The sequence below is a fragment of the Triturus cristatus genome, chromosome 2_1, assembly GCF_964204655.1.
Source record: "Triturus cristatus chromosome 2_1, aTriCri1.1, whole genome shotgun sequence".
In the NCBI taxonomy this organism is placed as follows: Eukaryota; Metazoa; Chordata; class Amphibia; order Caudata; family Salamandridae; genus Triturus; species Triturus cristatus.
The window spans coordinates 312,215,874-312,239,744 of NC_140581.1; the positions used below are offsets into that span (position 1 = coordinate 312,215,874).

The window sequence follows — 23,871 nt, forward strand, 5'->3', positions numbered from 1 at the left end:
GGCCTTTTATGAATATTCTGCAGCATTATATAGTGTGCCACAAGACTCAGGCGTAGTCTGTCCGAATGACTTTCTATGTTGTGTCGTACTCCCCCGAATCTCTGCTGCCACGGGAGCAAATTTAGATGCAGACATTGCAAATGTAAAGCAGGCAATCTGTGACCTATCCTGCAGAAAAACTCCCGGCTCAATGGGTAGCCTCTGGAGTACTATCACTTATTTTCGTCACTCCTGTCCCTCAAACTGGCTGCCATGTACGCAGTGGAGGCGGGGTGCTCCCTTACTCCTTATGTGAGTCCCTCCTGGTCTCCATCCCAAAACCCAACAGAGATCCCAGATGACTTCCCTCATATTGGCTCATTGTCATTCTTGGAACTGACTACAAGATACTGGGCAAGACGCTTGGTATGGCTAGCTGCTTCCAGGACTGGTCCACTCTGCCCAGAACAGATTTGTCCCTGGTCGCAATACTTCGCGGAATATATGCCGCCTTTTTCATGACAGATGGTAAATTCCCCTAGGTGGCATGCCTTATATTGGAACTGGAGAAGGCGATCCATACCTTATCTTGGCGCTATATTTTTACTGTGCTGGCCTGCTAGGGGATATGGCCTCAGCTCCTGGCCTAAACAAAACTATTATTCCAACAATTATATTCCAACCCGGTCTCCAGTGTGTGCCTGGGTCGCTTGATTTCTACCCCGTTCTTGGTCCATTGGTGGACACAACAGGCTTGTCCCCTATCCCCTTTCTTGTTTGTGCTCGCAATGGAGCCACTTGCTGTGTGCCTTCGTAGAGAGGGCCAGGAATGGAGTCATCCCTTTAACAGATAAGACCCATGCAGCACTATACGCCAATTACCTACTCCTCTTTGTGCGAGACACTGTGAATGACCTGGCGCCCATCTGGGGTACACTGTTGGAATTTGCCGCTGTGGCAGGGCTGCGGGTTAATTGGGAGAAATTTGTCATTTACCCGCTCCACCCTGGGAAGATCCAGCGAGACGTATACCTTGGTACCTCCTGCCTTCATTGGCAGACCCTTTGACCATTCCTTCTCTCAGGTGGCTGCTCATTCCAGGCTTCGACCTCGTATCTACATGGCTCCTGCATGTGACAGTGGCGTTAAAGTGCATGGCCAGGATCCACCGCCTCTCACAGGCGGCTTTCCTGAACTCTCCTGAGCTACCCTTGGTCGGCCTCCCCTGGGGTCGGGACCACTGCACTGCTCAGGACTTACAGGTTTTGACTGTACATTCTCTCCTCGAGGTGAGTGACCTCTTCAAGGAGCAAGACCCTCTTCCTTTTGCCCAGCTAGTTGAAGAGAGGGGGCTGCTGCTGGGACAGTTCCTACTTCATCTGCAGCTTCTTCACACATGCAGGGTTCTTTGGGACCTTACTGGAGGGGAACCTGGTTCGGCTGACCATTCGGAATATGGGGCCCAGACGCCACCTCATCACCTGTTTGTACAAGGCCGTACGAGACTTGACAGCTACTTCTCTTTTCCCCCATTGCCTTAAATGGGAGGGGGAATTTGGAGGGCTCTACATGAGGAGTGGGAGTGGGCGGTCGAATATGTGAAGAATGACTCCCGAAATGCATGCTTTAAAAACATATAATTTTTCATATTACACAGGGTATACCTTACACCCGAGCAATTAAATCGCCATTTACCAGACACACAATTCGAATACCCCCGCTGCCGCACTGTGGATGCCACGTTTATGCACATGCTGTGGTAGTGCCCGGCCCTTCAGGCTTACTGGCGTGCCATGCACAACACACTCTGGTAGATCACCAGGCTTCCAGATATCTCCTCCTGGCAGGCATGACCCCTTGGAATCTTTAAGAGAAGGAAACACCACTAAGTACAGATGCAGTTCGTCACCCTGACACTACTGTTAGTAAAACTCACCATCACACTACCCTGGCGCTCGCCACTGCCCCACCAATAGAGACCTGAAGGGAGCAGCAGAAGAAGATGCGCTTTTCTCCGACACGTTTCGGCGGCTTCACCCCAGACCTTTCTTCTCACAATGGGCCGGTCTTCTTCTATGCTATCGGCAGTTGGGTGAGGGAGCTGCAACAACATCAATACCATGTGATCAAGACCACTTTGATCAGATTGGACATTCAGTAGGGAATGGCGGCTAAGCTGTTGTGACCAACAGGGCATAGTGACCCTTTCTTCGATCTAATAGGTTGGAGCAGTTGCTTCCTCACTGATCAGTCATCCGATGGCAAAGGTATCTTTAGTATGGATCTGGGGTGATATTATCCAGTGGGGCCCCGGGAGGTACACTTTCAACCATGGCTACCACCAGCATCTCTTTGCCTCATCTCAAATAGAACCTCCAAAATTGCCTGATCCTCAAACTGAATGTGGAGGCCCTTTTCTCCTTTCTAGGTCTCCCAATGCGTAACCTGAGAGGTGCTACAACGTCTGACACGTTTTTAGTTAATAATGGAATGACAGAGTAACAACCACCTGCATGTTTATCTGGGATCATAGTTTCAAAAAAGATCAGGATAGACCGAACCTTCAAGATAATTTAAAAATAATATCTTTTGTCATAACAGGGATAACTGTAGGGTTGCTTCTCTTTCCATCAATATGTTCTCTTTGATGGTCTTTGCAAATATTTACATTTACATACTGGTATACAGGTAATTAAAAATTACATAATTCTACTACACCATAACAATATTTGTTTGTTTTCTCATTTATCAATTTTTTAACATTTAATAATGCCCTCTAGGAGGTTATGATGCTGCAAACTACCAAACTGTGCTGACATGGTGTTCAAAATAGCAATGGATTTGGATGCTGCCTGAGTAATTACCAGTGACTGAGATTAACTCTACAATTTTTTTGTATACTTTTAGAAAGTTGGCATTTTCTTGTCCCAATCATTTCGTGCCTGCAGCCTCTATTCTGGGTCACATGACTAGGTGTAGTTGGCAGTGGCGACTGCCTCAGAAACTGGGTGGTGGAGAGGGAGAGAATGGATAAAAAAAAGAAAGAAATAATCGTAGCCTTCGCCACCACCGCACGCCTCTCCTCCTTCTTCATCTCTCTGAAATGGCAGCACTGGAAGCACCCAGGCTCCTATACACTCCCAACCAATCACAACGCTACTCATGCAGCGCCTTGATTGGTCTGAGTGGCCTGTTTCGCTGCTCAGGCAGTGACTGAGAGCCTAGTCATGCTCTCCACTGGACTGTGCTACACAGCCAGGTGGAGAACATGTTAAGTGTGCATGCCTGTTTGGCCCGCCCAAGAGGGCCAGACAAACAGGCATGTGCACGTAGGGAGTGCAAACCACATCTCACTCTGCTCTGGCGAGCCCAGCCCCAGCTCCAGTCCCGCACAGAAAAATAAAATGATAATAACGTCTTGTTATTATCATTTTATTTGTACTTTTTGCACTGTTCAAATAGCAGTGGGGCGACGCTCCCCCACCTTAGCCGAGGAGCTAATCTCCGGTTCTACTAATTGGATTTTTGTTGTTTTGATGTCAATAATTTACTGAAAAACTCTTTAATTTTCTTCATTGGTGTGGGATTCCTGTTTTGTGTTTCCACTTTATTACTAATTGAGTGTTGCATAAATATTTTACACATTGCCTCAGTTAATCCTGACTACTTTTGTGACAAGCTCCCAGAGGAGCACAGATTAATGTGGGTTTTGCTTGTGGTTCACCATGACAAGGATTGTAGTTGTTGCTTGAATAGGGTTCGCCCCTCCTCAACCAGTAACCCAATTTCTTAAACACACAACAGAGTTATGGGATATTTAGGTAGATCTTGGTAAGTAAGTCTTGATAGTCTTTCAGAAACCGTCTTTGACGGTTGGCAGTAGAAGGTCTGACTCAGCCTTTTTTTGGTGCTGGTTTTGGTATTTGAGGAGAAGGAAGGACTTGTTTCTGGTGTCACCTGATACTCCTGTTGTGTGATAAGTTTTTGGAGCAGCTGGGTAGACAAAGGTGTATGGCTTATTACGTTGTGCATGAGGTTTTGAAGTTAAATATGGCTGGTCGAACATGCCATTGAAGGTCTCCTATAATCAATCCATCTTTTGGTGTGTGTGAATTAATGGAAAACGAAAACTCAGAAACGACATTGGAGGATACCAAATCATGGAAAACCAACTCTAAGGAAGGACAGTTTTAAGGCAATACAAAAAAATAGAACATAGAAAAAAATAGAACGTCTGGGGCGGCAAGGCGCTGCGGGTAAGAGATGAGAGGCGCCCATATGTCAGGGGTTCTACGGGCCGCCGGCATCAAATCCCAGAATTCAACCAGAAATGTCTGACAGTGAGGTGAGTCATCCAGCCAGTTTTTAACCGTGGGCGCTGGTTTAGACCCCCAGTGGATTGACACCCTTCGTTAAGCAAGTACCAGAAGCATGGCAGTGAGTTTACGGCTAGCGTATCCTAAGAGGCATACCAGGGTGATGTGCTCAAGTGTGATGTCGCTTATGGCTACGCATACGTCCCGCCAGAAGGTGGAGACCCTGGGACACAACCAGACAAGGTGGGCAAAGTCTGCATCTGGAGCCGAGCAGCGTGCACACCTATCACTTTCGAGTAGTCCCATCTTGTGTAATGACGCAGGAGAGCGGTAAAGTCTGTGCAAATATTTATAATGTATGAGAAAAGAAAGGTACTTTTAAGGAAAAATCCCAAATTACATTAAACTTTAGTGGAGTTTTGGACTACTGTGGGCTTTTTGGGATCGGGGATGGGTAATATTTAGGATGATGAGGGTTTTTTACAGGTCAGGAATAATTGGATTCTGGGCATAGAAAGGGGTTGTTAGGGTTCAGAGATGGAAGAAATGTAGGGGTGGTGAGGGTTTTTTAGGATTCACAGATGTGTGGTGTTTAGGTGTCTGAGGTGTTTTTAGATTTCATGTATAGGTGGAGTGTAAGGGTGTTGAGAGGTTTTAGAGTTCATGAATGGGCGGAATTTAGGTCTGAAATGGGTGTGTAGGTTCAATTATGGGTAGCTGATGGGGTGGTTTAAAAAGAAAAATAAGGATAGGGTGGAGTGTAGGGTGGTGAAGGGTTTTAATGATTCAGGGATGGTTGGAGTTAAGATGTAGAAAGGAGGTTTTAGGGTTCAGGGATGAGTAGTTTAGAGTGATTAGCAGTTCTTATGGGTCACAAAAGGCTGGTGTTTAAGGGCAGTGAGGGTTTCTTAGGGCTCAGGGATGAGTGGAGTTTGGGTGTGCTGAGATGTTTTAAGGGGTATGGGATGGTTGGGGTTTAAGCGTAGACAGGGGTTTTAGGGTTCTGGAATGGGATGAGTTAGGAGTAGTGAGAGATTTTATTGTTTAGGGATAGTGCATTCTTTGGATAGAAAGGGCTTTTAGGCTTAACGGATGAGTGTAGTTTAGGTGTGGTGTGTAGTTTTAGGGGGCAGGGATTGATAGTGTTTAGGGGGTGTGAGGGGTCAACGATAGACAATGTGTGTATGGGTGGTGGTGGGTCAGTGAATTAAAAGCATCCAAATAATAGTTTGACAATATAAAAGATATAAATATGATAGAATGTCCCCTGAAGTAAAACACTGAAATAAATATCTCTGACAAAACTGTTTCTGAAAGTAAGACCTGTAGCAATTGCATTTAAACTTAATAAGTAAGCATTCAGAAGACAATTAAAAAAAAAAGAATACATTTTTAAGTTGGTTTCTACAAAAAGGTAATTGCCATTCTTTCAGAAAATTTCCAATAAACAGTTTATATGAAATAGTTTCTCAGTAATGGTATTCCATTAAATCATTGTTCAATGAAATAACATACAACTTCTTTCACTAGGCGAGCTTATGTGCCCTAGACAGATTTTAGCTTCGTTAGTATTGACTTTCGTAGGTCTAGAACATTTCTGATATTGCCAAACAGAATTGAAAGTGCTAGTGCTTGGACAGCAGTCCCTAAATTTGTAAGGGTTATTGTGGTTATGTATTTTCCTTCGCGAGCCAAATGCAAGAAAGAGCATGTTGTGAATCCGGAGTAAAGTGGCAATATCATCAGGTTATGGACATTAGGTAGCAGGACTTTCAAAGAAAGAGAGGTTGTGATCTTTGAGATGAGGTGTGGGCAGTTTCCAGAAATACAAGAATACAAATTAAGGCAAATGTGCAAGTGACTTAGAGTAAGCTGCACTCAGAGAGAGGAGGCATGCAAAGGATGGAAAGATAAGAGCGCATCATTTAAAGAAAAAGGAGAGGCTATTGTCGGAAGATATAAGTCAATGGCAAAAGTTTAGTGCTAGGTTTTAGGAACACATAGTAGACTTTTGAGACAGCATGGAACCTGGGGAAATAAAATTGTTGAGAGAAACATAATTATTTGCATGTGAGATAGTTAAAAAATCAGATAATTTTAAATAGGCCCTAGAAAGAGGTGAACAATCTGTCTACTGCTAGGCTACTGCTAGACCACTGCTAAAGCAAGGACAGCTGATAATTTCAGGGGTTGGAAATGCAAAGTAATGGCTGTTTGCATAAAGAGGTACATTTGGAGAGCTTCAGGCTGCTCTTGAATGAATCTGTAACCTCGTGATAAATCAGTGTGCGAATATATATAAGGTAAGTAATGCAAACCTAAAAAAAATTATAATTCTGCAAATGCTGGGGCCGATGTCGTCTTATATTTACCCTTGAAGTTTGCCTCACAGCATTCATTACCAAAGCAAAGTTGTGTCCATTAGCGTGGCATTAGATGTGGTGAGGATAGTTTCCCCGACAGTTAAAGTGCATTGCCTGCATTATTGTAACTGAAGGGAGGAAACCCAGACATTGACCTGAGAAGGAAGAAACCGGGCTACTAAATTCCAAGCAGATTCAGTTTAATCTTCCTGAGCATTAGTATTTAGTGATGACAGGGGTGAGGAGTGGGACTGCTGATTCTGTTTTTCAAGCAGAGGAGGTTTCCAGGCCAGATCTGTCCTTTGTCTGCCCCTGACTGCTGCTTCAGGGGGCTCTCACACTTCATTGTGCCACTGCTGTGGGTGCTTCCGCTATGGAGTCAGCCCCACGGGTACCGTACTACTGTGTGAAGCATCACTTTACACAAAGGCTGTGTCTCCATGGCAACCTGAGAAAAATACTTAAAAGAGAAGCACCTTTCATCAATGTGTGCTTAACAAAATAAACAAGCATTTGCAATGCAATAGGTCTTGCATTTGCAAGAGTTTGAGCTATTGGCATTATAAATTATTAATGCCTTTTATTTATCTGTTTTCAAAGCCAAAACATAAAATGCATTGTCATTTACTACGCCAATAGCTCAATTTATGTGATGGTTTTGAAAATAGATAAATAAAAGTCACTGTAATTTACAATGCCAATAGCTTGAGCTCTCGCAAATGGGAGACCTATATATTGGGAAATCTTGTATAGGCAAGTAGCATATGAGGTGAACTCGGCTCTTGGGCCAGGAGACTTGTGCTTCTATGACCGCTGGAGCTAAAGGAAGCAGAAGATTTTACAAAAAAGGGAAGTTTGACGAACGAAGGTAACAAACCGGACACAATTCTTAAGCAAAGACCAAAAGCTGTAAAATCAAGGACCGCAAGAGACAGCAGTCCACAGGGGGGAAAAAAGAGAAAAAACTGACAAACGATGAGTGGTCGGATGGGCTGGGGCGGGGACAGTGCTTCACAGATATGAATAGTTGCTCAATGCTCTGGGAGGCACATCAGAGATCTGAGTATTTGCTCTTGAAATGCGCCCATCCTTGAGCATGGACAGTCCGCAACAAGTAAGGGGCAGATGAAGGCTTCTGGAGATCACCATGAAGTCTCAGTCCACCCAGTTTTCTTCATCTTCATTTTTTGGACTGCAGAGCCTTCCCCCGCAGGTCCCAATTCTCTTTACCATTTTGTCTCTCTCTTTTTTGAATTTTTTATTTCAACTCCCAAAATGCACCAGGTTCTCAAATGACACCACTGGGCTGAAAAATGTATAAACTCGTGCAGACCTGCTTTCGAAAATTGAACTAACATGAAGAATGTCCCTAAAATTACATAGTACCAGTTATGGAAACCCAAGTTTAGACTTGTTGAGTGGCTTGGGATGTAATGGTCAAATGGGGAAGGTTTTTTTTGTTAACTAAATGGTTTACTGTGAGCATCTAGATTAAATAGAGGTGCTCAGGCAGCAGCAGTGTGAGTTTCCTACCCCAAAATGAGGCAAAATACGATTACAGATTTTTTTTAATAACACGTTCATACGGCCAGGATACACTACATTGCGCTCTCAGAGTAGGTTGAGAGAAGTGTAGAACATCCCTGCAAGCTCCCCTCGCACCCTCATAGGTACAGCAGAGGAGGCAAGCGGAAGTGTTCCCTCCCAGAGAAAGGTCACCGCACAGGCAGCAAGTAGTGCAACAGCTCCTTAAGCACTGAACAGGTGCAGCGGCCTAGGCATCACCACACACTCTCACAACCAAATAAGGCACAATAGCTTCACTTAGGCATGCCGAACAACAATCCCTCATATAAACAGAACATACACACTTATAATAACAAAAAGACAGAGACCCTCATCCACAAAACGAGTACAGCGCGCACGCACACAAACTGTGCACTAAAGGCGCAGCTGTGAAAGTGTGCTGACATACAGCACTGCAATCGCAACTCTGCAAAATGTGAATGAAACTGGCAGCTCACCTATGAATACAAAACAGATGCATGCCTAGAACAGATTACACACAAATTGACGTTTTGCCATGTGCTACTGTGAGTAGTACATATAGACACACAGAAACATACTATTCTCGTCTGGTCTCCGGGGTGGTTAGAGCTCATCCCCCACCGCCAGCATAAATCCCCACAGCTGTTGGACTTCAGGCGTTAACGAGACAAGACAAATGGCTCCCCTCACCGCCCCTTGGAATTCATTGTGACTGGCACAATATCCTCATGCCCTCAGGAGATGCTTTGCTGCTGCTTTATGACATTCAGATACAAATGACATGGCGCACAGTGGCCTAATGAAATGAAAAAATTGGCGATCTTGGACAGAAGCCTCTCACGCGACATATTGTGGTGACTAATCATTGCACCGCACAGGCTGATATAGGCCCGTCAATTAGAGGTTCAGAGAGTATGATGGGGTGGGAAAGGCAGCCTCGTACTGTGTGTACGGCGCTCAGAAAATGAAAACGACAAGCCACCACCATTGCTCAAGGGCAGCGCCACACGAGTGGTGTGTGCGGCGGTGGCCAACGCCATTATGAACACTCAAAAATGAAATTGAAAGTGTGCACGGCGCTGAAAACAGCAAGCAATGACAAGCGATGGCGGAAAGTCAAAATTTAAAAAAGAAATAGTTCTCACACACAACAGATTAAGATCCAAAGTCTAAGGGAACTGTACTTTACCGGTGCGCCTCAGCCTGAAAGAAAGTGACGTATCAGCAAGGCCAACAAATTAGGAGGCAGCAAAGAAGGACAGTGGAATGAACAAATGATAAGTAGGAGGCAGGAAAAAAGTCGGATTATTGATTACAGCAGGTCTTGCAGACCGCACATGCATGCTGTAGCTCTACCTAAAAATACATCTAATTGCACAGTAAAAGTGAAATTAATTAGTTCTATTTAGCTTTTGTTGTCCTGCATATCACTATGTATTGTAATGATATAAATAACAAAGCCATTCAAGGCGTTCTTGAATTCTTGTGGCACCAGAGGCGGCACTGGGGTAGAGTATGGAGTGGAAGGGTGTAGTTTCAGCACAGCCTTATAACTTTGGGAGGTACTGACAGCGCTTACTTTAATCTTTTTTAAAACAAGCGAAGCACACTGAGAGGCAAAGCCTTCTCTGTTATGATGCAGCTTATACCATGCTCAGAACTTCAAGGAAGATGCACGGAATGCGGTCTTTCTCAGAGTAAATTCCTAAGCACTACCTCATCATGTGTGGGTCAGGATTTCGAACAAAGCTGACATGTCCCCAGGAGTAGCCACGGCGCCTTTAACAGACTTGAACACCTGGTGATCACACATGCTTTCCTAATACCCCTTTGTGAAGGAAGACTAAGCCCCCCTGCGCACCCCCAGACCGATGCTAGAAACAAGAGTTACGCCTGTCCCCTCTGTACAAACCCAGACTATAAGCAAACAGTGAGCTATCCTACACACACAGTGCTTCTCTCTCTCTCTCTCTCTCTCTCTCTCTCTCTCTCTCTCTCTCTCTCTCTTTCTCCCTCTCCTTCACCCCCTCTCTCTCTTTCTCTGTGTCTCTCTCTCTCGCTCTCTCATATACACTCTTCAATTCCAAAAACACACGTCTAGAAGAAGCACCAACTTCCACAATATCCATTAGATGGAAGTACACCTAAGGGACGGGGAAAGAGGATAGGGAGAACTAAGAGTCCCAGGTATATATATCCCTATTTCCAGCTTGGAAATACTACAGGATTGTATCCTATGTCCATTCAGGGTCTTGGATCGGTAGGATTGCTCAGTGGGTTAATTCACATTCAGCAAAGATGTGTGAGTAACCTGTATGTAACTAGACTTAAATCTCACTTAAAGGAGTTTAGACAATGACAGCAGTTGAACCTTAAGCCATTTTATAAGTGGTTTCACTTTCTACGAAATCCGTTGATTTGTGATATGTTTGGGGTTCTGACTTCTATTTTTGTAATCAGGGCCATTGGAATTATACGGTTCTGCGGCAGTGGCTTTTTCTGTATAAGTATACACTAACCACACTTGCCACATAATCCACTTTCTTCTACATAAGCTGTTAACAAAAAAGGTTTCTAGTGCAAACTGGTCAAAAGCTAATTTAAAAAGTCCCGCCCGAGTTGCTGCGCCGAGGTAGAACCTTTTAAAGCGCAGATACCCGGTCATCTTCAGTTTCCAATTGCTCTGCTCATGTTACTCATGTTTTAAAGTGGTACTGATGAGGAAAAGCTTTTTACCCAGACAACACTAACGCACGCTAAAGTGACAACATTATTAAATAACACTGCTACAGAACGTGCTGTATTGTGCTGCACAATTTAGTCCTCTCTGCTGCATAATTACACTGTTCTTAGTTATACTTTACACTAGGTGTCTCTAACCTTTTCTGTTATGAAAGCTACTTCTGATCAGTGAATCGTCGTGAGCTTCTGAAGGCCAAGTACCTTGCGCATTGTTACCAGACACCTCCTTTCCCAGCTTCATTGACTTTAAACCTAATGTCTTTGGAGCCTGATACTTTGGGTTGAACAAAATACTGTGACGGGGGTACTATGATAAGGCCCCCATGTGCGTTAGTGAGTGCATGGTCTGTGGGGATGTATGAACAGGTGTGTGAATGAATGGGATACATGTGTATGGGTGACTGAGAGCCTGTGCCATATGTACATACCTTTCGACATATGTGGTACTATTAGATGTGCTATACAAACATACATATTTTAAATGGGAGAGATTTACTAAGTGCACAGAAATGTTCTGCCCAAATTTTAATAATTAGAAACATTTTTCTCCCCTTTGAATTTCTCCCATTTAAAAAAGAAAATGCCTGTAATGTTCTGTTACAAATATGGCACTGTGTCTACCAGCCACTGGGAGCAAGATGCCTGCTGTTTGTAAATGTTACACTTTGAAAAGGGAAAAAAATTAAATTAAGACTTAACTTCATCATTAAGTTAACTCTTCAGTTAAATGTGGTCTCATTTAAAAGCATTCAGAAATATCATTTTGTTCTCATGGTCCACTATTGAATTAAGAATGTTTTGTATTTAATAGTTAAATACCTCAGTGCTTTAGTTTCTAACCTCTGTGAGCCACATGGGTCATAAATCTGAGTGGAGCAGATCATTATCTGGCTCTTCTATCTTCCGCATGAAACTAATTTAAAATTAAACATAGCCTTTCCTCAACTTTTAAAGGAAAAAGCAACACTTAATCATTTCACTTCTTATCTAAAAAGGAACTCAAGGTCGGTTGGAGACACCTGCTTTACACTCTTATCAATACTACAAACACATTTTCCTGAACACCATCCCCATCACTGAGGGTTGTCCTAAACTTTAGTACAGAGCTTTCATTTTTTCCTGAAAGCCTAATGCACGGTAGCATAGAAATATAGGTCTTACTTTAGGAGAGTGACTCGAAGTGTAACCCTCCACTCTATTGCAGACATAACACTTGTACTGCACAGAGCTAAGGGACGCTTCCAGTATAACTGATACATCCAAAGTATCACCTTTATCATGGTCGCTTACAGACCTGTGCCAATCACATGGGGTTTAAATTTGGAAAATTGGGTCTAGAATAAAAGATGCAATCCTTTTATTCTACTTGAAAAGGCCACATTTTAAGAAGCACCTTCAGATGTGTAAAAGCAGCAAAGAGAGATAGGGTGTGTAACTAAACATAGTATCATAGGAATGTCTACAAATCTGGTTGGCTTATGTAGTTGTTTGGCACTGCAAAACCAATTCTCAGAACAGGTGAATGTTAGCAGAATGTATTCCATTAACGAAGTGTGAGAACCATGCTGATCAAAGCTGTTGTGCTCAAGATGTCCTAAGTTATATATATATATATATTCACTGAAAAAACCATAGGTTTCACATGTTATAGTTAGCGGAAATTTTACTGATAAAAAACCAATGAAATTGCCCCGTTATAGTTAGTGCTGGCAACTATAACTCACGCGACCGCAATCCTCTGCTGATGCTAATACTGTATTTAGACACTTATTTGCCCATGTCTTCTTCCATACATTTTTAGCTATACATATATTACAAATTTTTTTTTTTATAAAGACACATATGTCATCAGCAGAAGATTGCGGTCGCGTGAGTTATAGTTGCCAGCACTAACTATAACGGGGCAATTTCATTGGTTTTTTATCAGTAAAATTTCCGCTAACTATAACATGTGTGAAACCTATGGTTTTTTCAGTGAATTTGCAAGGTTTTTTAAATGCTAATTCCTAACTATAACGTGTGTGAAACCTATGGTTTTTTCAGTGAATTTGTACGGTTTTTTAAATGCTAAGTTACTTTACGCCATTCGAGGCGTGCGCGCCCACTTAACGCAGTGCGTTCCGTGCACGGTTTTTATCAACTTTAATAAGCCCTGTACATTTGGTGGCCTTCGGCCACCAAAAGCACAGGGGGTGGGGTCAATGTGGATAGTGTTTTTTTTATTTCGATTTTATAATTTCATGTTGCCAAAATATAGTTTTTTTACTGATGTCATAAGCCCTGTACATTTGGTGGGCTACGGCCACCAAAAGCACAGGGGGTGGGGTAAGTGTGGATAGTGTTTTTTTTATTTCTATTTTTTACCGTACGCTTACGGTAAGCGTACGGTAAGCGTACTCGGCGAAATTGCCGAAAAAAAAATAAAACCGTTTTTGCTCTTTGGGGATGTTTGGGGACTCCCTCAACATGACTATGTGGGAGGGAGTTGTCAAAACAGCCCCGTAACATGTTTTTCGGCATCATGTTTGCTAAATAACACTCAGTGCGAGAGACAAAATGGCGGACGCCGCTTCCTGGTTTCGGCCGATTCGAATGTTTACTAAGATCTAAGAGCCAATCAGAATCGCGCTCGCGCACGCCACCGTACGCGTATGGTAAGCGTACGGTAAGCGTACCGTAAGCGGGCTCAGATATATATATATTGATTTAAAGGCTATTTTCTCAGAATCTACTGAACAGATTTACACCAAACCTACAAAAGGCACTTCCTTGACATAGGGACTACCTCTCTGCCAAATTTCTAGTAATTCTGTTCAGCCGTTCGGGCTGTAGCTCGTTCTAAAGGTCCTATGGAAAAATGCATGGGAAAAACGCGTTTTGGGACCCCCTTTTATCTCAGCCCCTGCTTGACGAATCCCCCCGAGACTTTCAGGGTAGGAGCGGAGCGTAGCGCCCCACCTATTTTGAGAAATTCGCGAGGATTCATCGACCGGCGCCAAAGTTATTCAAAATAGAATGTTGCAGATTTCCTATGGAAAAGGGGTCCTAACTATAACTACCTACTGGCGACCGCCAGTAGGTAATATATATATATTAACCACAGGACTCCCAAATGGAAGAAAGGTCGCACTCCAACAGCTTGTTCCAATTTTTATTCATCCATTAAACAGCAAATCCAAAAATCCACCAACGCGTTTCGGTATCTACATATACCTTGTTCACGGTTGTTAGTTACAATGCTTGTATTACATTTAAAATTTTTAAATAAAGCCAATTTGAAGGAAGCTCCGTGACATCATTTCCTGTCACACCTTTGGACCTCTCCTTGAATTATAGGTGATGAAGTCCTTCCCAGATCAGAGAGTTTTTCCTGATACATTCTCTCCATTGAATTGTCTCTGTTGGCCTGCTTTTCACCTGTATTGTCTCACTAATATGTGTTTACGTGTCCATTCTATGAAGATTTATTTTTCATATAGAATATATGAGTCTCCGCTTTTATTTTCATTTATTTATTCTCCACTTGACACTTACAACCCTCGGTGGGTATTTTTTCAAGTAATACAACATTTGTTTCTAGCCCTCTGGTGGGCTTTCTGAGACATTCATTTTATAGCGTATCATGATTTAAGCCACGGTTCGGGTATTGTATTTTTGGGCAATAAAGTTTCTTTGTTATCTTTACAAATGTATATACAATCCTCTGATTGATTCAAACCGAATGGGGTCATGGTTCTAAAATTCAAAATATGCCGGGATTCCTTTTGACGCACAGGTGTTCATTGACAGGTGAATGGGTAGCTTTCAACTCAAACGGAAAACGGAGAGAAGAAAAAAACACAATAAACTGATGGACACTGTCTGTATGTCACTCAGAGCACCCATACCAGTCCTCTTTGAGCAGCAATAGACTAGTCCCATGCCTTGTGCCTGAAGCTGCCCTTGTGAAATTTTTTCACCTTTGCCCCATCCTTAGACATTCACCATTCCCAATACAATTGGTTAACCAAAATACCCCCTCTAAACTTTAGAAAGTTGGAAGTGAGCATCTTCCCTAAAAAATACCTCTGGAGCATAGGTCACAAGCAGCTGTCTTAATCTGGACTTTGCTTCTTACAGTTGCATAATTGTAGAGTGGCAAGGAGAACCCCTCAGCCTACCATGTGAATTCTCTTAATAGACAGGACAAGAGAGAAGCAGATTTGGGGAGCATAGATAGTGAGGTCATAGCTTCCCAGTCATTTCTTAATGAAATCGAGACAGTATCATAACTGGAAGGAGAACTTATACAAGACCAACTGCAAGACTTTAAAGTTTATAGAGCTCCCTCCTAGTGCTATCAAAATTAACTAAGAAGACAAGTTTTAAAGTCTGAAAGTAAAACTGGTGTCAAAGGCTCTTTTGTAATATTTGTTTAATATTTAAATATTTTTCAATTTCAGATTTCTGCCCAAGCCAACATGTTTCGCAACGCTAACTAACAGTACATTGTTGCTTCATCAGGCCTCTACTCCAGTTGATTAGCAATAACATTCAATTTAAAGTAGGCTCAGTTTATGCCAAATCTGTAACTGCACTTTCTAATACTGTTGCTGCCGATTATCATTCCGCCACACTGATTATAAACATTCCTGCCTGAATTTGGGACTAACTGCCTAGAGTACTTATGATTACCACCTTTAAAGAAAAGATTTTTTAAATTCAATTCGCAAAGGATGAAGCGAGCGTAGACACTGTTTCAATTTAGCTAACTTCATAAGTTGATCCTACCATAAATTGGATATTATTGCGTGTCTTCTTGAACTCGAAACAGTATTGAGGGTCTGCGTGTGCACAGTATGCAGGACACTCTCTCTGCTCTGCTGAGGTTCTGTCAGGAGCAAACTTTGTGCACATTCCACATGGATCAACCCTGGCTTGGCCAGTGCACACGCTTCTCTTTGAGTCCTCTGGCTAAGTACCAGTCCTGTACAATAGTGCTTAAATTTCTCAGTTATCGCGTCCTATATCGTACAAGGGGACTTCTCATTTGGAAAATATGGCACCTTAATTATATTGGTGTAGTGCCGTGAATTCCACGACTGTCCCATGATCTGACACAAGATTAACATATAATCTAACGTAGGAGCTTCTGGAACACAATAGTTTGAATACGAGTAAAAAAGAAAACCCACCCACGCCAATTCTAAAGCAATCCACCGAATGTATGGCCATTTTGATAATTGTCGGCTTCTTGTGGCCTCGCCGTCGGGCCATACTGCAGTATTTATTAAACTCGCAAATGGTGATAAAAATGGGGATTCTTTTAGCTAAATCTATTTATTTGATTTACTTTCATGCAAACAGTTCAACCGGATGCACCCACCAGTCTTAACTGGACCTTGCTGAACGTCAGTCAGACAGGAATCAATGCGGATATTCAAGTAAGATGGAAGCCGCCGCTTAATGCCGATGTCAGAGGGGGATGGCTCACGTTGCTTTATGAGCTCCAATACAAAGAAGTGAATGAAACAACGTGGATGCAGGTAAGACTGAAGATAGAAAGAAATGTAATTTTTTTAAAACATCCTTTTTCCAACTCTGTGTAAAACTAGCCATGATGTCTTACCGATTATTACACTTTATTTATTATATGTATACCTTATTTGTTTGTGGGGTGCTGTCACTAAATGCACATCATGGATCAAAATACATTGTTCAAAACGATTTGCAAAAAATTACAAGTATACATTAAATTTAAAGGTGACAATACAACCAATTCACACTTGGGGAAATTTCAATGGTTAGAGAGAATATGGGTATTGGGGGGGTAGGAGGTGGGCAGTGTGATAGGCAGAGGAAGAAAAAATCTAAGCAAGTAACTAAGCTGTGAGTTCGTTTTCCAAAGGGAGAGTAAAGGTCCCATCAGGAGAACATAATTTTAAGACTAAGGATGTAAAATGTAGTACATGCTCTGATTTTCCTATTTGCATAGTTGAGACCCATGAAACTCGAAAGAGAGAAGAACAAGGTAGGATCAAATCTTATTTTAAGATTCCAAGAGTAAGGTGAGCTTAGAGAATCATTTGAGCAAGTCAGGGCCGCAAGCACTCATTTTTGTGGGCCTGTACTTATTTCTCTATCTTAGACATTTAGAGAAGAAGAGACAAACAAAACGGAAAGACAGGGGAAGAGATAGACGGAAAACCATCACAAAGAGGGAAAGCAGGAGCCAGCAAGGGTAAAGGGGCAGCGGTGTCTGGCAGTGGTTTAAAGCGGCCTGATGTGGGTTCAAGACTTCGCAGCCTGACATTTCATTGCACCGGCCGCGGGTTTCTGTGCGGTGTGTTTGCCTCCGGCACTCATTCTTATACAAATTAAGCACTGGATGCCTTCAGGCTGCAAAAAGTAAAATATATTAGAGCTGCAGTACACAGGATAGAGCAACATTCATGAGTTTATGGGAGAAAGACATATAACACACAGTATCATAAAAAGTCGAGTAGGGGAGCTGAACAAAAATATCTAAATCAGTATATCACTGAAGGTTGTACAACACACCACTTTATGGCCGGTATAGGAGAGCTGCAAGGAAAACAGTTTCACAACTGTAATTCATAAACACTAGCTTTCAATTCTTTACAATGCTCTCTTCCATTGGAGTGTAGTGTTTGCAGTTTCCCGGAAAACGCCACATACTATACATATAACCTGAGATTTGTGGCATTGTGGAAACTAACAGAAGCATTTCATCTAGGACAAAGCCATTGTGAATACAACATGTCTGCCAAGTGGGGATATGTCAGGCCAAGTATTCGGAGGTTGCCTATGACCAAGGCCAATAAACATCTCCTTTGACTGCACTATGGTAATAAAGCTGGTGGTCGACCCATTTTTGGAAATACCAATGCCTCTCCCATTGTTTGCATAAACTACTAGTCCCAAACCCCACTGCAGCACAAGGCTCCACTATCTTTACATACTTGCATAAATGGGGAACATGCAAAGAGGTAGTCTTGAGGCAATAGAAAATCATCATAAACTCAGCATTTACAGTGCTGGGCAACTGGAATACTCCGAGGAATGCTCGCCCGACCTTCTGCCAAGCTGCGATCAGCCCCTGCGAGAGGCACGTTTGAAACCTGGATATTACAAGGTGCTTCATAGGTGGCACTGGTCTCCTAAGCACCCGGAGGGTTCAGTAATGCTCTTTGGAGTAGTGCGCTGGCATACTCGACTCTACAGTCAGGCCACCAAGACATAAACATTGTGTGTGAGTATTGATATAGAAGTAGTACCTTGTTGGGAGGATTAATGTTCCATTTAGACCCCTTTGTGTGTTGATAGTAGTATGCTGGAGACATTGTGCACTTGCTCCAGGAATGCACGAGTCTAGCACTCTTTTGGAAAGGGGAATGGATGGTCATTGGGGAATCTTTAGAGTTCTAAGGGCCCCTGACCAGGCAGACAGCCCTACTATATGGCATAGATCACTAAGCAAAGGTAACCCACTTGAGAACTCAATGGTTCGCAACTGCTCTAGCGGTAGTTTATCTATGCACTCTCTGGCTATGGGGAACTGACTGCTGTCCACAGATAGAGACCTGGCTTCCAGAGATATATATATAAGACAGCATCCTATGAGCAGGGGATCTATGAATAAATGACCAGTTAGAAAAAGGTGATGTAGTCTGGTGCAACTTTATACAGGATGGGAATCAATGAGTGAATTATATCAGTAATGGATGTAGCCAAAAGGGGAACACAATAGTATCTATGGTATCAGATGTGGCTGTGATGCTCCCTCTCCCTCTTAGAGTAAAGTGAATTGATTGACATTATACTCACACACTTGCTAACAGCCAGGTAATAGTAGGGGTTACGCATTCGAAATTACAATGGTAGAATAAGTTGGGGTGTGTGACTGATTCGAAGCTCAGTACTGAAACATGATATATGTACCATAGTCCCCTGATCAGATTCGGGAGGACCAATCAGCGAATGATAATACTGGTATATACTGGAGAAGGTCTGAGGACTACTGTTAGGAAGAAATGGCTATGTTGTTATGCAATTTCTTCTAAATGTAACAATTGAACCTTTCAAATCTGCACTAAAGATGCCCTATAAAACAGTTGCGTTGTTGAAGAATTGTTAAAAATAGCTTGTGGTGTTCTTAATACATACGAATACTTGAGAGGATTCACGTTTTTAGCATATAAATATTAAATGTACTAATAATAGGCATTATTTATTGAGGAACTTGTCTGTCCACACCATCTTAAGTGATGTCTTCAACCCCCAAATTTCTGGGGCTGCTAATTATGCATAGTATGGCTGGCAGAATGAGTGTGTTCTGATCAGCAGGATTCTGTGTCATAAATTACAATCATGCAGAAATATACCTGTCCCATCACTGTGGTGCAGTGCTGTTGTGCTCCATGTTACAGACTTCTCTGTTCCAATGTTTTAAATTCCAGTAAAAATAGGTCAACTGTGGCTATGGAAGTGACCCCCTCAAGCTCCTCTGTGGATGTGCAACCCTTAAAAGTGTCCCAGCCTACTTTTGTCATAAAATAATTTACACAGTGTACTTGTAGCTAGAGAATAATATTTAAAAGAAGTCGGTATTGAGGTGAACAATCTATAAGCTTACAAATGTAAGGACTGTTTTACATTTCTATTGATTACCATGTATAACAACTGTACATTAACTAACTTTTCAGTGCCTAGTTTTATGTGCATGGATACACAATGGATGTAAATGGATTACACATTCTTAGCCAGATGTAATCTCCCTATTTGACACGTCTAATCAGTGGGGGTACTTGTTCCTATGTGGAGAGGGTGTAGACAACGTTAAAGAAAAGGTGTGGTTGGCATATATGGTTCTAGGGGGATCTTCGTTATTTGGAAGTGTTGCCCTCACACATCCATGTGGGTGTCATGCTTCATCATTGGGCATTTTGCTACTTGTAGGCCCGGCGCTGCAATGCCCTATGGGTCCCACGAGAGGGCTCTTTGTCGGAGATCTTTTATTGTGTCAGCTGTGATGTGCATGCGGGTGTGTGGGGTATAATGTGTAAGGTGGAGAGTGTGATCTTAAAATGACCTAAAGGAGATCACATTTTATTCAGAGACCCCTTCAGTAAGGTTAAAAACCAAGATGCGGTAGTGTGCGTAAGGTTATGATAACCCACTACTCAGTGAGTATGTTGTAATGAACTATTGTGGTTTCACTATTTACGTCAACATGTTTCACTCTATGTTGGTCCAGTACTGGATCCTCAGCGTTTCTTCAGAACTAAAAAATATGTTCCCTACCCCTGAATTAGGGTGGGTATCTAGAGTCTTAATATACTCAATCCCTGGTAGTGATACAATAGATCCTAGGTATCTATGTCATGCTCACCCCAGTACGAATCCATAAATCAACCCCTACTCATAGGCCATAATGTGCCCTAGGTTAAGGCAGGGGACCGCAAGATTATTGCGGTTTAGTTCCATGCGCGGTTAGCAGTCCGTCACCTACGCCTCATCCTGCCTGCCTGCAGAATCTCGCTATTGACACCCATTCAACCAGTGGCCTATAATATTTGAGAAAAACGCCATTCAACTAAAGTACTACTTTGAAACCGCCACTCTCCTCTCAACCCCAACCATTCTCACCTCACAGAATACAATGCACCTGTACAGCAGCACAGTGATATTTATGCACAGTCCATTAAGTACTTTTTTAAATCCCACACACTTCTCAAGCAGGCCCCAGACTGACTCCTTCTAAGTTTGCAGTATAGTATTGGTGCCGGACAGCCAATCCAGCTGCAGGTAGACCAGTTCTGAAAACTACGATGCAGGATACTTCACCCCCACTGTCGCCCCTGAGAATCAGCTTGTTGCTCTGCCGACGCCCTGCCCGGCTTTGGCCTCAGACCACATGTCTCTTTGAAGTAAAAATGTTACTTAGGTATTCAATTACAACTCTGGTCTGGTAAAGGCAATGAGCAAAAAAATGAAATTCTAAATCTAATTTGGCCTTTGACACGTTATCCAATTAGACCTGCCCATTTTTAACATGTGACCTAGAAAACATATGGGCTATTGTGTGCCACAGTGGCCTGTTGTTATGTATTCTGAAGTGGAGGGTCCTTCACACCTAATTCAAACTGCTGCTTGAACAGAGTTTTATCCCACACCATTCAAAAGTATACTTGGAAGACATTTACTCTAAACCTCAAACGGAATGCACACAATAGCCAGAAAGAGGAGATGTGTATTTTCTGGGTGCACTATTTGAAAACTCCTGAGTGCGTAAAGATTACATTATGGGCCAGATGTACGTAGGAAAGTGTTTGCAAATTTTTGCGATTCGCTAGTTGGTAACCGTAAACACACATGTACAAATGTGTGTTTAACACAGTTTGCAATCGCCAGTAGGTTGCAAATAGACCTACCTCATTTACATATTTTGAGGTAGGTCTCGGTTTGGGACCCATGGGAATCGCAAAAATCACAGTGGACGGTGGTCTGATGGGGACAGTAGACCACCATGTCTGTAATTGTTTTTCAATAAAGCAATTGGTTTTTTTTAAAAGCATCCAGCTTTCCTCAGAGGAAAACAGTATGCGTTTAAATTTTTTTAAAAAGTTTTCTTTTCATTTTTTAAGAGTACGTAGTGGTCCATGGGAACACTGCTTCTCTTAAACAATGCATTTACAAACATGCACAAAGAGGGAGAGGTCCCTTGGGGACCCCTTCACATTTGTGAATGGGTTACGACCTACTTGAAGTGGTTGGTAAAATGTGAAGGTTTTGCAACCACATTTCAGTCGCAGAACATTCACACATACCACTGCAATTCGGAATTAGGAAGAGACGCCCTAAACATGCCCCTTCCTAATACCGTATCACAATCACAATTTGCGATTCAGGAATACGTTACCGAATCACAAATTGGACTTTTGTACATTGAAAAAGGCCTTTTTGCAGTCACAAACGGCCCGAATCTGCGAATTGTGTCGTTTGTGAATGAAAAAAACCTTTGTACATCCAGCCCTAGGTTATTTTCATAAAGAGGTCCTCTCCAGAGACTTAGACTTCTGTGGCTAAGATGCCTCTTAGAGTGTGGTGGCAGCTGATGGTAGCATTGGACTGGTCTGAAGTAGTTGGATGTTGCTGAAGAAGGAAGGGGCAAATGAGCCCCTCAGCAACATAGTTGTCCTAGAACACCTAACGTACTTGAGAATTCTGGCGCTAACAAGCTCTTGAATAGCAGAACTCACATATTCTTGAGAGAACGCCGGTGGGTACTTTTTGTAAATTGAGTTTGGACCACTCCTAATGGTGTGCTAGTTTTCCTTTATGAAGCCCCTCATCTGGCCCTCTAGGCACTTGAGAATGTGCATGGAACACAAAAGAAAACAAGCATTTGCAATGCAATAGGTCTCACATTTATAAGAGTTTGAGCTATTGGCATTGTAAAATTACAATGCCTTTTATTTATGTTTTGGTTTTAAAACAAATAAAAGGCATTGTCATTTACAATGTCAGTAGCATAAACTCGCATAAAAGCAGTGTGCGGCGTGCAGCAGTGTGCGGCGTGCAGCAGTGTTTCGTTTCGCAGTGTGAGGCATGCAGCACTGTGTGGCGCCAGCGGCGTGCAGCAGTGTGCTGCTTGCAGCAGTGTGCTGCGTGCAGCAGTGTCGTGCAGTATGCAGCAGTGAGTAATGCAGCAGTGTTCAGCAGTGTGTGGCGTGCAGCAGTGTGTGGCGTGCAGCAGTGTGTGCCATGCAGCAGTGTGTGGCGTGCAGCAGTGTTTCGTGTAGCATTTTGCGGCGTGCAGCAGTGTGTGGCATGCAGCAGTGTGTGGCATGCAGCAGTGTGTGGCATGCAGCAGTGTGTGGCGTGCAGCAGTGTGCGGCGTGCTGCAGTGTGCGGCATGCAGCAGTGTGCGGCGTGTAGCATTGTGTGGCGTGCAGCAGTGTGTGGCGTGCAGCAGTGTATGGCATGCAGCAGCATGCAGCAGTGTGTGGCGTGGAGCGGCATGCAGCAGTGTGCAGCGTGCAGCAGTGTGCGGCGTGCAGCAGTGTGAGGCGTGCAGCAGTGTGAGGCGTGCAGCAGTGTGAGGCGTGCAGCAGTGTGAGGCATTTTCCGATACACCAGTCTGTGTTATTTCAAAGTCATGAAATGATCAAGCAGAAAGATACTGTACATATTGCAGGAGTAGTGAGCACGGTAATGCACGTTTTGAAAAATACCCCCTTTCAAGGTATGTGTTGTCATTTAGATGGCTATGGCCTCTCATGACACCGAAGTGAATGGATCACATATAAAAAATGTCACCAAGGCAAAACCTCTGGTACCTATGTGTACAGTGCTTTATTTTTTTGATTTGGTAGGAGGGGAAGTCACTTCTTGTTGACCACGCAGCTATTCAACAAAACCATAACTATAGCACATGTGCTTACCCTCGCAAGCACATAATAAATACACTTATGGCAGTAGATTTTCACTAAGGGGTGTAGGTCCACGCTTCGGACAAGTCAAAAGGGGCCCTCTTCTTTATGTAATATCCCTTAACTCACGCTAGATAGATTAAAAGAGCACCCACCTCAGATTTTTGGGACTATTAAAACTTGCAAAAACCAACACAAACTCAAGCATGTACTGTTATCGTCTTCTTAGTGGCATATTCTATTTTTGTTTAGGTGGAATTTCTTAAATAACATTGAGCTCAGGTGTTTTACTCCTTCTGGGCACTGGCGTTGCAATCCCAACTGAAAACATAGTCCATGGATGTGGATGTAACATGAATCGGTGCTTGTTCTGGGTTCTCTTTCCGTGTAGGGCATGCTTGAAAGCCTGGGTTTATAATCGACTTCCGTACAACTCCAAGCGCACTGGCCTTTCCTTTTTTGGAAGTGCAGGTACCCGGGCTAAAAGGC

General features: G+C 42.9%; 1 protein-coding gene across 8 annotated transcripts in view; it reads left to right on the forward strand.

The window, feature by feature from the left end:
- The window catches only part of GHR (growth hormone receptor), a 985,620-nt gene that overhangs the window by 900,578 nt on the left and 61,171 nt on the right, over positions 1-23,871 (forward strand). For all 8 annotated transcript variants that reach the window (XM_085631192.1, XM_085631197.1, XM_085631195.1 and 5 more), the window contains one exon: positions 16,295-16,473. In XM_085631192.1, coding sequence (XP_085487318.1) covers positions 16,295-16,473 — 179 coding nt within the window. The remainder of the gene's footprint in view (positions 1-16,294; positions 16,474-23,871) is intronic.